The 16,854-nt window shown below is 39.6% G+C and overlaps 1 protein-coding gene across 1 annotated transcript in view; it reads right to left on the reverse strand.

Moving 5' to 3' along the window:
* The window catches only part of LOC118225773, a 218,164-nt gene that overhangs the window by 196,922 nt on the left and 4,388 nt on the right, over positions 1 to 16,854 (reverse strand). Inside the window, exons 2-3 of the mRNA XM_035414675.1 lie at positions 4,241 to 4,564; positions 3,488 to 3,802 (exon numbers count right to left, since the gene is read on the reverse strand). Coding sequence (XP_035270566.1) covers positions 3,488 to 3,802; positions 4,241 to 4,564 — 639 coding nt within the window. The remainder of the gene's footprint in view (positions 1 to 3,487; positions 3,803 to 4,240; positions 4,565 to 16,854) is intronic.

The raw sequence follows: 16,854 nt of genomic DNA on the forward strand, positions 1-16,854 counted from the left end.
TCATGCATACTGATGTGGGGAATGAATCATAATTTTGTTGTTTTTAGGCAGTTTCAAAAATATATTAACTATTAAAATAAAGATTATTTTTTGGGTTCACATTGCTTTTAGTGATTATGAATGGGCCTTTTTAGTGAGACTACATTCTGGTTTTCCTGAGAGTAACAATGATTCTCTCAACTGCTGTTCACTGTGCTGGAAAGGTGTCTGCCAAATGATTGCAATGTAAAGTGTAATATAATGTATTCTCTTGTACAACTACACAATGCATTATAATTTCATCAGCTGAGATTTATGAAAAGGATTTTCAGTATGAATTGGTATCAATGGCTTTGAAAATAAGAAAGAAAAGAGTATGCAGTGTAACAGTCAATGAAAAAGTTTTTTAAGGAAACAAAAAAAGAAAAGACCATCAATTGCAGACGTACAAACATAGTTTCTTGTGGCTTCATGAATTATTTTTTAAACTGTGATTTTTATTCATCGTAAACTAAGGTTTTAAGAAAGTAAATTTCCTTAGCGCAAGTAAAAAGAGAAGCAACTGAACTCAGATTGCAACAAAATATTTTAATTACATCATAATCATATTCTATATATGTAAACTCCAGACTTCAGTATAATTCATTAATTCAAGTTTATGGCGCAGACAGTATCGCTGTTACAATGCTCCAGTATTCAGTACACAGTGAGAAACGAGTCCTACCTGGCAGTACAGAGAGGAAGATGATGGAGAGGAAGAGTAGCTGAGTGGTAGCCATATGCATGATGCCAGCTTGTTTGTGTGTATGCATCCGTAAGAGGGTTCAGCTCGTTTTAACATGATTCTCACTTCCTGTTCCTCTCAGTCCCCACCTCTTTGGTCCCTCATGCTCTGCAGCCTGTGATCTCTCAGTTGCCAGAGCAGGATATCTATCATTATCATTTCCTGTATCTTTATGAATTATCTCTTCACTATTAGTTGTTTTGTTTATTATCATGTATATGTATTATATTTCTAACTTTATAATACATATAAAACAGGGATAAAAGTCAGCTTTCAGCCAAGAAATCGTTTACCGATTGAATATGATACAATACAGGACCTCTGAGCATGTCGTAAATATTGAGCTCCCCAGTTTGTTGGCTTTTGAATACATTCAGAATTCTTACATTCATGAAGACATGAACAACTTATACTTTTTTGTGCCAGTCAGCTACACCATATTAATTTAATCATCTAGCAACGATATGAACATTTTTAGTTTGTCCAGCAGAGGGCATCAGTACATTATTACGTAGCGAAATTGAAAGTATCCTTTTTGATCCAGCAGAGTGCAGCAGAGTCAAACATTTGAAATGGGCTAAATGGCTGCATTTGATGGGAATCCTCAGGTTCCTCATGTTGCATAGCATCCGGGACTCTTCCCTTGTGCATATAAACCAATGAACTCTTCTTATACAGGTCAATTGGGACATTTGTTGGGATTCAGAAATACTTCATTATTATTTGCTTTTGTAACCAATTTTTAACAAGCTTCATTGTAAGTAACATTGGGAATTATATATCATAATGCAGATAACATTTACCTTCTGTAAATATGTGTAGCTTGTTACAGTACATAGTCAAAAATAAGAGTTGATGTGCACATAGTCAAAGAGTGTTAATTTTAAATCATATGTGCACTATTACCATCATTAATAAACATCATCATATACAATTAAAATAGCATTAAAACTGTGGCAACGTGGTAATAGGTGCAGATATTGGGGTGTTAAAGCTGAGGCTGGACCGATTCTGGTGATGATGACATCAGAGCGGATCTACATCTAATAAAAAAGGGAAAAAACAATTTCGGTACACAATTCAGATGGAGAGGGAAATCGAGTACTACGATAGATCAAAAAAAAAAAACATTGCGTACCACATCCATGGTCAGTAGATTGCAGGGCTCTGCGGTGTTATTTGCGTAACGTCCCCGGTCTTCTCTATTCTTTCTCGAATGCTGCGCTCCTACTGCATCAAACACACAGTAGAATCAGGGCCGGCCCATGGCATAAACACTCCATGCGGTTGTTTAGGGCCACAACCGCTGGGGGGGGCCACACGACCACAAGGGGGGGCCACACGATCCAATGTTTATCTAAGGTAAATAACGTTATTTTCGTATTTACGTTATTCACCGGACCTATAGCAGAACTAGCGGTATAAATTGAAAATGGAATAATAATACAAGGATGACACGACTTACTGCGGTATCGCCAAATCTTCCAAAAGGCGACGGCGGAGCATATTAGGAACACCAAAGCAACCCCGGTGTGGCGTAGCGGCCCCAGAGTCCGTTCCAAGCTCGTCGGTGCACTACGCAGAAGAGACTGGTTTGAGTGTCATTCAGTGAGCGCACCACAGATTATGTTCCTGTATTATCTCTGGTAGTTTCGCACTTTGGAACTTATTTCCAAGCCTCTGGTTGCACATCAGTGTGTTCCCTGCAGGCAGCAAAAGCACTGAATGAGCTCCAATGCAGCTGCGGTCTCATGGTGAACAACCTGCCTGCTTACAGGAAGTGGGAAAGTTGTTCACAGACACATCAGAGAGGATGTACATAGACTGGCCTCACTCACTGAAAGGGGAAAAGCTAAGGGGAGAACACAAAACTCATCTGGAACACGGCTGGCTTCCGTATTCTGGCCAGTAGACGTAGAAGAGTAGAACACATTAGAATACCCTTCTGTTGGGCTGGTCAGTTTGTTGTTCTCTTGGGGTCGAGAGAGAGATGTGATGGTATCAGTCAGAAAGTGCAAAGCCCAGTCTGAAAGTTTAACCATTGTTTTTATTTTTTTTAACTCACTGTATTTCTTCCACTGCTTCCAGGTAACAGTAGCAACAGTTGCTGCCAGCAACAGTATCCCTGATGTCATCAGGACGATTATGAGGTCTGAAGGGCTTAACAGCAGTAACAGGGTGCATGAAATTTAAACTCAGCAGCATGCTTTAGGGTCATATATCCACATTACGGGATTCCAGTACTACTGCTGCTGAAAGAAATGAGAAGCTCTGCTCTGAAATGATGCTGCATTTGAGCTGAATATCTGGTTTCATAACATTTTATTTCATAAAAATATATTTGTAAAGATACAAAACTTATCTTCTTTTACTTTTTTATTTTATTTTTTTTTAATATTTAGAGGGCTTTTTCTTTATAAATACCTTACCTATTGTTGTAAGTGGTTGTGGGTGGAAGAGATGACCGAGGTATTGTGACTGCTAACTGCTTCGAGGTTGAAGGCTTGGTGGCTGTAGCTGATGTGGTTGCTGTGCTAACTGGAAGAGATGTGCATAGTGTTCTTGATGTTACACATTGGGTTGCTATGAAGTGTCAGAAGAGAAAACACCATTTATACACATCTGCTTTTCAACCCTCACTGACAGGAAGTGAGAGAAAAGACCATTTAATATTCTATGATTAAATGCATTGGTATACAGGTTTGTTTAATTTAAGTTCCTTACTTGTGGTGACTGTAGTAGTAGTAGTTTTCTGAGAGACAGTGATGTGTACAGGGATCTGTAGTTCTCCAGCAGCACACCAATACCAGCCTGTGTCCTCCCTGTTCAGCTCCCTCATTGTCACAATGAAGACATTTTCAGAGCGGTTATCTTTGATCTCTGATCTTCCAGGTTTAGCAGAATTCACTTCCACACAGGCGCCCTCAGCCCTGCACAACTTCTTCATGCTGCTCGGTTCATTATAGTGACACTGCACACTGACATGGCCCCCTTCCACACCGGTCACCTCCTGCTGGTCAACCCAGAGTTCAGGAGCTTCTGAATAAAAACCCATGGAATAAAGACAAAAATATAAAGCATTGTATTTGTTAAAAATCCCTCAAAATCCCAAAATCAGAACAAACTGCACAAGGCACTTGATTACCAAAGCAAATCATTTCCATAGTCTCATGGATTCAGCCTGGGAGTGGGTTGTAAAAAAATGCAAGAAATGCCACCACACTCTCATTCCTTATGTAGAGCCTAAATAGTTTTACAGAGTAACAATGATAATTTCAAATACACATGACTGCACTTGTATATGTTTTGGTAAAACTCAGTGTTGCTAGGATAACCGCAAGGTTCACTCATTTACCCCCAGTGCAGCAGTCTACAGTAGAAAGTACCGTGAGGAAATCATGAGGAGAAGTGAAGATGATTATGAAAAGGTTGGGAAGCAGGTCTCGCTGGCTGTATTACGTGCTGAACCAATCTCACCTGCAGTGACTGACAGGTACAGATATGTGCGCTCATCTCCACCCTCATTGATCTCTACAGCACACCAGTAATATCTAGAGTCCTCTGTCTTCAGCTTTGTCATGGTAACAGTGAAGACGTGATGGGTGTGGTCATCAGTGATTGATGTTTCACCTTCGACTTTTGGAGAGTCCGTTCGTACTAGAGTACGACACGTATTCCAATCTGACCCCCGACACCAGTATTTCACATGCTTTTCATATTTCTTATCATAGTGACATGGGATGGTGACAGATCTTCCTGTCTGTACAGCTACAGTACTCACTGTGGACACAGCACCAGCACCTGCAGAGAGAAACACACACTTCATCAGTTTGGGTTCATCTTACCATCACAATGGAGTAAATCTCAGTCTATAAGGCAGCTGACTTCTGATTTGAGATCCCCTCTGTATCTCTCTCTGCTTTCTCCCCTGTCTGAATAAAGTACATCCCATCCTTACCTGGTCCACTTAAAGCAGTCTTGGTGAAATGATATTCTGTCATATTTTATTTTTCCTTTACTTATACGTAGCCTCATATCATTGAAATCTCTTTTATTAGACAGATCAGCAGTCACACCCACAATACTTTTACAGACAGAAGATAAACACATAAGAACATAAGAGTAACATAATACAAAAAAAAAAAACATGAAATAATGGTACCAGCAAACAGTGAGATGAAAAATATTTACACTCAGGACCTGCATTGCAGTTACCCCACTTTTGCGTTCATTCAAAAAGACAAGTGTCAAGATCTAGATTATTCAGAGATGTGCTCTATTACCACCAAGTATAATAAAAACTGTTTTTCAGCTGTAGTATTACATTACATTACATTACAGGCATTTGGCAGACGTTCTTATCCAGAGCGACGTACAACAAAGTGTATAACCATAACCAGGAACAAGTATGACGAAAACCCTAGAGAGAAGTACCGGTCCAAGTGCAGGGAACAACCGCATAGCTCAACTTGGGCCCTGAAGGTTAAACTGTTTAGCACTAACACAAACGAGAACAGCAACAACGCAGTCTATGCAAAAATACAAGTAGTAGTTAAGACAGGTGCATTAACTAAGTCACCTACAAAGCAGCTACCTAATATTACACTGAATGACAATCACAGAGACACTCTTATCCAGAGCAGCATACAGAAGTGGAGATGTACATCACTCTGGGGAAAATGGGCGTTTGGGGATGGGGATTTTAAAAAGTATCTTTTGCTAGCTGCTCACTTGGTAAAAGTGCAGTAAGCACCACAAACACAATTCGAATCCGACCCGCTCCAGTACTGGCAGTGGCCAGCAGCCCTGCAGGGGCGGCACACAATTTGTTTTTCCTAAGGCAGGGGTCCTCAATCTTATCCCAAAAGGGCCGGTGTGGGTGTACACTTTAGTTCCAACCAAGCAGTAACACACCCGCTTCTACTAATCAACCACTAGAGTCTTTGCTGAGAACCTCAATTAGTAGAATCAGGTGTGTTACTGCTTGGTTGAGACAAAAGCCTGCATGTACACCAGCCCATTCTGGATAAGATTGAGGACCCCTGGCCTAAGGGATATACAGCATGGGAGATATTCAGTTGGCAGGGAAAGCACTATTCATTGCTTGAGCAACCCGTCCAGGAGTTTCCAGCTGGCTCTCTGCGCACACGTATAAATGGGTCTTTCCCCCACCCCTGCTCTGACGAGTGTGCGCAGCTTGTGTTTGAGGTGTGGGACCGTGTTTCAGAGAACAACCCGAGACGGGTGTCATTACCAGAACGATGTATGTGCATCAATGGTGTCTGTGAGTGGCTGGTTCAGGTGTCATTTGTACGTATTGACTGTTTTATTGGATACAAGGTTAAGAGTGCATAACTGCGTGCTCATTCGCATATGATCTGCATTGGACATTAATACCCATTATTAGCATGCTGGCCAAGGCTGTACAAGCTAAATAGTTACTGTAGCTAACATCCACCATTCAGGAAATTACACCAGCACCAAGGGTGTATATGTGCATTCTTACACATGGTTTGTGAATTGGACATTCCAAATTTTTGGTGGGGCTGTAGATGCAAACTTTATTTTTTTGTAAATTCATTTTTAACTCATTTAAAATTCAAAGAAAGAGCCTGGAAATCACAGATAGACAAGTCGAGCAAACGTACGATAGGAGTTTCTGAATGATTTTCGAAAATCAGGCTCCAGAGATGAGGCCTAGGTGCAGCTATTGAGGTCCAGCCCCCTCTCGTGTATAAGATGCAACTGTGTTTGAGTGACCTGGCAGTTATGAAATGGAGAGCACCATGGTACACTGCATCTACAACACATAAATAAGTAAACAGCAGCATGCATACACAAAACACCATCATACATTAAGCCTGTTACAGGTTAAAATATATATATATATATATATATATATATATATATATTAGCCTGTGGAAGCTAATTGTTGCATGAAAAAAGGCCAATATATTTCATATATATATTTCATAAATATATTTCATATATATTTCATAACATACTCATTGGATGGCAGTACCTTCACAGGTTGAGAAGCCCCAGAAAATAATGTGTGCAAAAGAGCTAACAAACAGGTGTGCTCTCCTTCCACTCACAGTATATCATTTTTCCATTAGAGGCAGCAGAACAGCATTATTTCCTGTGGCTAAACCTCTCTGCTCACCACAGTACAGAACACAGCACATTTTACAGTGGGGTTGAAGCTATTTCTGTGAGAGTATTCACACCTACAGAAAAATACCATTGCAACTTCACATCCAGTTTAAACTCTCTTTTAACGCTATTTTAATTATGCAAAGTATGTGAAGGCTTGACTTTACTTAGAATATCACGCATACTGATGTGGGGAATGAATCATAATTTTGTTGCTTTTAGACAGTTACAAAAATATATTAACTATTAAAATACAGGTTGTTATTTTTTGGGTTTACATAGCTTTTAGTGATTATGAATGGGCCATTTTAGCGAGACTACATTCTGGTTTTCCTGAGAGTAACAATGATGCTCTCAACTGCTGTTCACTGTGCTGGAAAGGTGTCTGCCAAATGATTGCAATGTAAAGTGTAATATAATGTATTCTCTTGTACAACTACACAATGCACAAACATAACAATTTCATCAGTTGAGATTTATGAAATGGACTTTCTCTATGAATTGGTTTCAATGGCTTTGAAAATAAGAAAGAAAAGAGTAAGCAGTGTAACAGTCAATGAAAAAGTTTTTTAAGGAAACAAAAAAAGAAAAGACCATCAATTGCAGACATGCAAAAATAGTTTCTTGTGGCTTCATGAATTATTTTTTAAACTGTGATTTTTATTCATCGTAAATTAATGTTTTAAAAAAGTAAACTTGCCCAGGGCAAGTAAAAAGAGTTGCAAATGTACCCAGAATGTAAAAAATATTTTAATTACATTATAGTCATGTTCTATTCATGTAAACTCCAGACTTCAGTATAATTCATTAATTCAAGTTTATGGCGCAGACAGTCTCACTGTTACAATGCTCCAGTATTCAGTACACAGTGAGAAACGAGTCCTACCTGGCAGTACAGAGAGGAATATGATGGAGAGGAAGAGTAGCTGAGTGGTAGCCATATGCATGATGCCAGCTTGTTTGTGTGTGTGTGTATGCATCCGTAAGAGGGTTCAGCTCGTTTTAACATGATTCTCACTTCCTGTTCCTCTCAGTCCCCACCTCTTTGGTCCCTCATGCTCTGCAGCCTGTGATCTCTCAGTTGCCAGAGCAGGATATCTATCATTATCATTTCCTGCATCTTTATGAATTATCTATTCACTATTAGTTGTTTTGTTTATTATCATGTATATGTATTATATTTCTAACTTTATAATACATATAAAACAGGGATAAAAGTCAGCTTTCAGCCAAGAAATCGTTTACCGATTCAATATTTACATTACATTTACATTAGAGGCATTTAGCAGACGCTCTTATCCAGAGCGACTTACACAACTTTTTACATAGCATTTTACATTGTATCCATTTATACAGCTGGATATATACTGAAGCAATGCAGGTTAAGTACCTTGCTCAAGGGTACAACGGCAGTGTCCTTACCCGGGAATCGAACCTGCGACCTTTCGGTTACAAGCCCAGTTCCTTACCCACTGTGCCACACTCCGTCCATATGATACAATACAGGACCTCTGAGCATGTCGTAAATATTGAGCTCCCCAGTTTGTTGGCTTTTGAATGCAGAATCCAGAGTTCTCACATACATGAAGACATGAACAACTTAGAATTATACTTTTTTTGTGCCAGTCAGCTGTACCACATTAATTTAATCATCTAGCAAAAATATGAACATTTTTAGTTTGTCCAGCAGAGGGCATCAGTACATTATTACGTAGCGAAATTGAAAGTATCCTTTATGATCCAGCAGAGGGCAGCAGAGTCAAACATTTGAAATGGGCTAAATGGCTGCATTTGATGGGAATCCTCAGGCTCCTCACGTTGCATAGCATCCGGGACTCTTCCCTTGTGCATATAAACCAATGAACTCTTCTTATACAGTTCAGTGGTGTAAACAGAATGCCAAACTCTCGGTGCTGTATAGGTATGGGGCATGCCTCCGCCAAGGCGTAACTTGGCGGGATGGCATATCTGCCATCCCAATTGCTGTTGGGACCGTCTTCAGACTCCTTGCTGCCCCCTATTGAGCTGACAGGGAACATTCACGCATACATATCAATACAATTTGGGTTAAACAATGAAAACCCTTTAGCACAACGAATAAAGGTCGTACAACCAGTGAAAGGAATGAAGGAAAGTTTATAAAGATAATTAAATGCAACTTCCATGAGTCACAGAGCCTTATAAGATAAGTATCTTATATGATTTAAGGGGTTGATATTTCTTGGGCAAAGAGCAAAACTGAAGAGTATTACGCCCAGAATTAGCTTTAATCCAACAACAAGCTGCTAATTACTCGTAATCTGACGCTTTACTTGTCTGTTAAAGGGTGATTTATTCTCCAGTCACATTACATCAGAAATAGCTAAGAATGGCATGAAGAATAAATGCCCCAAATGAACACCCAAAGGCATTGAGTCAGTCAGATCTACTATTTATATACTGTGCTGCAAAGCTTACAACTTCTTTAATATCAGCCTACACTGTTTAAATGCATTAAATATTGGCAAGTGAAACCTGTGTGGTCATAATTACTGAATGTCCCGGTCTGTGTGAAATTAAACCATCAGTGGAATATGAATAGAATTTGCAGATAGAGTTTGCCATGCAAGAAGTTCCTGCTTCACTGAAAATCTGACATTCAGGAACCAAAACCCCACAGAGGAACAGACGGTCAAACAGTTGTGATTATTCTTAGCCCTACTCAAACAGCAGAGTGTGAACCCTTTACGACAGCCACCATGTGTCTGTAATCACTGAAATGAGAGAGAAAGAGAGAAATATCAGGGGGACGTAGAGGTAGTAAAGATGCCATATGACAGCAGTTTCTGCTCCTAGTTACAACAGTAGTTACGGACTCTTACTTCTTATGTGTTGGAAGCAAAAAGAATGATCTGCTCAACTGATGAAAAAAGTGCAAATCCACCTAAATATACCTATTTTTTCTGCTGGGCCACTGAGCTGTAAATCACGTCACTGGCTGTTCCTGCTGGAGACTGGCTAGGGGAGTGTGTGGCCTGTACAGAAGAGGACATGCATACACAGTATTTTAGTCACTAACAATGAACTTTACTGAGAGGTATACAAACATTTCCCTTTCAATATTCTGCGGGTCAGACTAAACCTCAGTTTTAAACCCCTAGACCACATAACTGCATGAAACCTGAACAGCTCATTCTTATTTCTCAGACTTAAATATCTGTTCCAGTGGTAATGCAGTTTTATGGAGATTTAAACTCCAGCTAAGCACACAGTAATTGACACCCTGTGTTTTGGGTGTGGACATTTGAAGACGTAAATCAAGGTTAAAAGACTAGTGATCATAACTACATGTTCACCTTTCCTATTGTGTGCCAGGTTACCTGCTGATATCTGCTGCCTGTGTACCTGACACTGAAATATGGTGAACAGTCTCACCTGTGGATTTTGCAGGATGACTGAGCAGTACATGACCTCATCTGCAGAGCTCTCAGATGACTGGGACCGTAAGAGGGAACAAGTTTCTGTTACTGACCAGAGTTTACATCACATTGCAATCATTTAGCCAATGCTTTTATCCAGAGGGAAGAACAGTATCTAGGGTTAGGGTTAGGAACTTGTTACACAGCTATACCTATAATTTTATCCAAGAAAACAAAATCTGAAAAAGAGAAGATCTCTAAACAACTGTAGGAAGGAAGAAATGAGACTGAATTTTGTGAGTGATTCTCTGCAAAGACACTTTTTAAATGTGTGAGAAATCCAACCGCTAACCAACCTGTGACTGAGGTGGACTCATTCTGTGTGATGATGACCGTGTCTTGGTGAACCCTGTGCTGTAGGTCACTTCATCCTCAGAGTCTACATTCTGCCAGGAGAGAGACACAACGAGAAACTCATCATAATGGCTGGTCTATCTGTACAGACCTCTGCCTTTTAAACGGTACAGTAGGGCCATTCAACAGGTGGACCAGGAACAAGCAAGTGAGCTCATTTCCAAGAGAAAGGACATCAAGCTACAGAGTTAAGAAAATGCAATATCTACATTTTACTATGAAATAAATCATAGTAGTCGTTCTGTGTAAATAGAGCTAGTGTCTATAGGCTTAGCTTCATGTTTGCAGGTTCCCAGTTCTACATGTTCAACCAGAAACTTTGTGTGGCTCGAAGTATCCAATCTAAGATTGTTCTGAATTTAATTTAATTTGGTAAGTGCAGCTTTTCTGTATATGAACTTCTTTCATATAAAGAACCTTCACATTTTGTTGTAGGCAATAACTTTTTCCACAGGACTACCACTCCACAGTCACCATTTGTCCTTTTCCATTCTGTGGCTGAGTTCATATTCTGAATGATTTTTGACTGACATTGACCCTCAGCTTTCTCGGCAGAGAGAAGAGTGTGAAAACCAACGTACCGTCACCTCGTTTCTCCTGTCCTCTCTTGCTCTTGCGTTCGCCTGGACGCTCTCTGTGAGGAGACACACGATGAGCTGGGATAAGAGAGCGCGATCAAGACAGAGCTGTGAGACACCCCCCCCCCCCCACCACCATGAGAGCCCCTACTGCCTGTGGAATTCTTGTGACTCAGTGTATTCAGTGTATTCACTAATAGTGTGCTGATCATATACACAGCATCCAAATTATACTTTTAACACCCAACATGCTTCATATGGATACTCACTGTGTTTCTTCCACAGCTTCCAGGTAACCATAGCAACAGCTGCCGCCAGCAACAGTATCCCTGATGTCATCAGAACGAATGTGAGGTCTGAAAGACTGAACAATAGCAACAGGGTGCCTGAAATTTAAACTCAGCGGCATGCTTTAGGGTCATATATCCACATTACGGGATTCCAGTACTACTGCTGCTGAAAGAAATGAGAAGCTCTGCTCTGAAATGATGCTGCATTTGAGCTGAATACCTGGATTCATAACATTATGTTTTATAAAAATATATTTTTAAAGATTCTTTTACTTTTTTATTTTCACCCGCATTTTAAATGCAAAAATGAGATTCAGGGGTCATGTTAACACACAGTGTGCTTTGTTTGCACCACATACTTGCACCACAACAAAATAATAACTCCTGTTTCTTTGAAGCAATCATCTTTCGGTATCTGAGATTGTGCTCTTTATTGATCATATTTACACAGCCTTAGAGTAGCTGCAGGAGGACGCCTCATTGACTTTGAAAGAGGAATGAATTCTGGGGCACATTGGTCAGGAAAAGCAGTCATTTTATTAAAAAAAGGTGCATTTATCAACTATGTTACTTTTATTATTGTTTTATTATTAGTATTATTTATTATTGTTATTATTTTTATTATGATTAATTATACATATTAATTATATTAATTATAAATAATATTAATTATTATTAATATCTTTTTAAAAAGATACAAAGTTGAATATTTAGTAGGCTTTTCCTTCATACATATCTTACCGTTTACTGTAAGTGGTAGTGGGTGGAATAGATGACCGAGGTATTGTGACTGCCAACATCTTTGAGGTTGAAGGCTTGGTGGCTGTAGCTGATGTGGTTGCTGTGCTAACTGGAAGAGATGTGCATAGTGCTCTTGATGTTACACATTGGGTTGCTATGAAGTGTCAGAAGAGAAAACACCATTAATACCCGTCTATTTTTCAACGCTCACTGACAGGAAGTGACAGAAAAAACCATTTAAAATTGTATGATAAAATGCATTGTTATACAGGTTTGTTTGATTTGAGTTCCTTACTTGTGGTGACTGTAGTAGTAGGAGTTTTCTGAGTGACAGTGATGTGAACAGGGATCTGTAGTTCTTCAGTAGCACACCAATACCAGCCTGTGTCCTCCCTGTTCAGCTCCCTCATCGTCACAATGAATACCTTTTTAGAATGGTCATCTTTGATCTCTGATCTTCCAGATTTAGCAGAATTCACTTCCACACAGGAGCCCTCAGCCCTGCACCAGTTCTTCATGCTGCTTGGATAATTAGTGTGACACTGCACACTGACATGGCCCCCTTCCACACCGGTCACCTCCTGCTGGTCAACCCAGAGTCCAGGAGCTTCTGAATAAAAACCATAGAATAAAGGCAAAAATATAGAGCATTGTATCCGTTAGGTTTTCCCCAAAATAAAAATAAACTGCACTTTAAAGCCACTCAAAGTCCAAAGCAAATAATTTCCATATTCTCATGGATTCATGCTGGCAGTAGATTGCAAAGAAAGTACCATTAATGTTGCCACCCCACACTCATTCTTTGTGCAGAGTTACAAACAAATATGGCAGCACTTTTATATGTTTTGGATAAACTCAGTGTTGCTAGGATAACCGCTAGGTTAACCCATTTACCCCCAGTGCAGCACTCTACAGTAGAACGTTCTGAGCAGCATATGACTGAAAAGTGAAGATGCTGTTATTAAGAGGTTGGGAAGCAGGTCTTTCTGAGTGCAGTGTGTGCTGAAGCCATCTTACCTGCAGTGACAAACAGGTGCAGATATTTGCCATCATCTCCACCCCCATTGATCTTTACACAACACCAGTAATGTCCAGTGTCCCACTTCGTCAGATATTTTATGGTAACAGTGAAGACATGATGGGTGGGGTCATCAGTGATTGATGTTTTACCTTTGACTTTTGGAAAGTCAGTGCGTACTACAGTATGACATGTATTCCAATCTGACCCCCGACACCAGTATTTCACATACTTTTCATATTTCTTATCATAGTGACATGGGATGGTGACAGATCTTCCATTCTGTACAGCTACATTACTCACTGTGGACACAGCGTCAGCACCTGCACAGAAACACACACTTCATCAGATTGAGTTCATTTTACCATCACAATGGAGTAAAACTCAGTCTATAAGGCAGCTGACTTCTGATTTGAGATCCCCTCTGTATCTGTTACTCTCTCTGCTTTCTCCCCTGTCTGAATAAAGTACATCCCATCCTTATCTGGTCCACATAAAGCAGTCTTGGTGAAATGTGGTGTTTAGCCCTCTGTGAGTGGTGTGCCCTTATTACTGAGTACAAACATCACCAACGCACTTATTCACTCAAACACACCATGACAATAAGTGTAACCAACACATTGGGTCTTAGTAAAATTTGGACTAACACAGCAACATATAGAACAAATTGTTACAATAAACTTGCAGTTCAATTCATTCATTAATTTTCAAATGTTTCTTGAACATTCCGTTAAATCGTAGATTTATAAAAATGATAATGCCTTACACAAATGAAAAACTAAAACATAAGCACATTTGGTAATGGTCTCCTACACATCCTTGATAGTAATATTCTGACATTTTTTATTTTTCCTTTACTTATACGTAGCCTCATAACATTGAAATCTCTTTTATAAGACAGAACAGCAGTCACACACTCAATACCTTTAGAGACACAGAAGAAACATAAGAGTAACGTGATACAAGACAAACGTGGAACAATGGTACCAGCAAAGAGTGCGATTAAATGCATTTACACTCAGGACCTGCATTGCAGTTACCCTGCTTTTGCGTTCATTCAAAGAGACAAGTGTCAAGATTCTATTTCTTCAAGGATGTGTTCCATTACCACCAAGTCTAATAAAAGCATTTTCAACTGTAGAATTACATTCAATTACAATCACTTAGACAGTCTTATCAAGAGCAGCATACAGAAGTGGAGATGTACACCACTCTGGGGGAAATGGGTGTTCGCGGATGGGGAATTTAAAAGTATGTTTTGCTGGCTGCTGGGGGGCTCACAAGGAAAAAGCCCCGTAAGCACCACGGTCTCGGTTCAAATCTGACCCGCTCTGGTGCTGACAGTGGCCAACAGCCCTGCAGGGGCGGCACACAGCCGGTTATATGTACAAAGGGATATATGGGAGGAATTAAACTGACGGGGATAGCACTGTTTGTTGCTTGAGCGACCCCTATTGTCTGTTCAGGGGGCTGTGGCTGCATATAAATGGGTCTCCTCCACCCCTGCTCTGGAATGCGTGTGCTGCTTGTGGTTGAGGTGTGAAAAGAAGCAGCTGGCTGGGACCGTGTGTTTCAGAGAACAACCCGAGACGAGTGTCTTCACTCTCCCGAGGCGGTGCCATTACCTGAACGGTGGATATGCATCGATAGCGTCTGTCTTATTTTGGTACTGGTGTCATTTGAACATATTGACTGTTTTATTGGATGCAAGACTAAGCATGCATAACTGTGTGCTTATTAGCGTAGGACATTATTACTCATTATTAGCATCCTGGCTAAAGCAGTGCAAGCTAAGTAGTAAGTTAGCATCATCCGTTCTGGTAATTACACCAGCATTTGGGACGTATATGAGAATGCTTGTACATAGTTTGTGAATTGGACATTCCAAATTTTGGTGGGGCAGGAGATGCCAACTTTAAAAATTAATTTACAACTCATTTAAAATTCTAAGAAAGAGCCTGGAAATCACAGTATTACAAGTCGAGCAATGGTAAGATAGGAGTTTTTGAATGATTTTCGAAAATCGGGCAAAATTGAGGCATAGGTGCAGCTAAGGAGGTCAGGCCCCCTTTGGTCTATAAGATGCAACTGTGTGTGAGTGACCTGGCAGTTATGAAATGGAGAGCACCATGGTACACTACATCTACAACACATAGATAAGTAACAGCAGCATGTATACACAGAACTGCATCATAAATTAAGCCTAAACTTAAATTACAGGTTAATAAAATATAGTAGCCTGTAGAAACTAATTCTTGCTTCCATGAAAAAAAGGCCCATACATTTTAGAACATACTCTCTGGATGGCAGTGTCTTTACATGCTGAGACTTTTAAATGCAATGATTTCTAAGGGGAAGCCTCAGAAAATAATGTGTGCAAAAGTTTTCATTTTACCATTAGAGGCTGCAGAACAGCATTATTTCCTGTGGTTAATCCTCTCTGCTCACCACAGTAAAGAACACATCATATTTTACAACGGGGTTGAAGCTATTTCTGTGAGAGTATTCACACCTACAGAAAAATACCATTGCAACTTCACATCCAGTTTAAACTCAGAGCTATTTTAATCATGTATGTGAAGGCTTGCCTTTTCTTAGAATATCACGCATACTGATGTGGGGAATGAATCATAATTTTGTTGCTTTTAGACAGTTACAAAAATATATTAACTATTAAAATACAGTTTGTTATTTTTTGGGTTCACATAGCTTTTAGTGATTATGAATGGGCCATTTTAGCGAGACTACATTCTGGTTTTCCTGAGAGTAACAATGATGCTCTCAACTGCTGTTCACTGTGCTGTAAAAGTGTCTGCCAAATGATTGCAATATAGTCTAATATAATATATTCCCCTGTACAACTACACAATGCACAAACATTATAATTTCATCAGTTGAGATTTATGAAAAGGATTTTCAGTATGAATTGGTATCAATGGCTTTGAAAATAAGAAAGAAAAGAGCATGCAGTGTAACAGTCAATGAAAAAGTTTTTTAAGGAAACAAAAAAGAAAAGACCATCAATTGCAGACGTACAAACATAGTTTCTTGTGGCTTCATGAATTATTTTTTAAACTGTGATTTTTATTCATTGTAAATTAAGGTTTTAAGAAAGTAAATTTCCTTAGCGCAAGTAAAAAGAGAAGCAATTGAACTCAGATTGCAAAGAATATTTTAATTACATCATAATCATATTCTATATAAGTAAACTCCAGATTTCAGTATAATTCATTAATTCAAGTTTATGGCGCAGACAGTATCGCTGTTACAATGCTCCAGTATTCAGTACACAGTGAGAAACGAGTCCTACCTGGCAGTACAGAGTGGAATATGATGGAGAGGAAGAGTAGCTGAGTGGTAGTCATATGCATGATGCCAGCTTGTTTGTGTGTATGCATCCGTAAGAGGGTTCAGCTCGTTTTAACATGATTCTCACTTCCTGTTCCTCTCAGTCCCCACCTCTTTGGTCCCTCGTGCTCTGCAGTTTGTGATCTCT

The sequence above is a fragment of the Anguilla anguilla genome, chromosome 4 (genome assembly GCF_013347855.1).
Source record: "Anguilla anguilla isolate fAngAng1 chromosome 4, fAngAng1.pri, whole genome shotgun sequence".
Taxonomy (NCBI): Eukaryota; Metazoa; Chordata; class Actinopteri; order Anguilliformes; family Anguillidae; genus Anguilla; species Anguilla anguilla.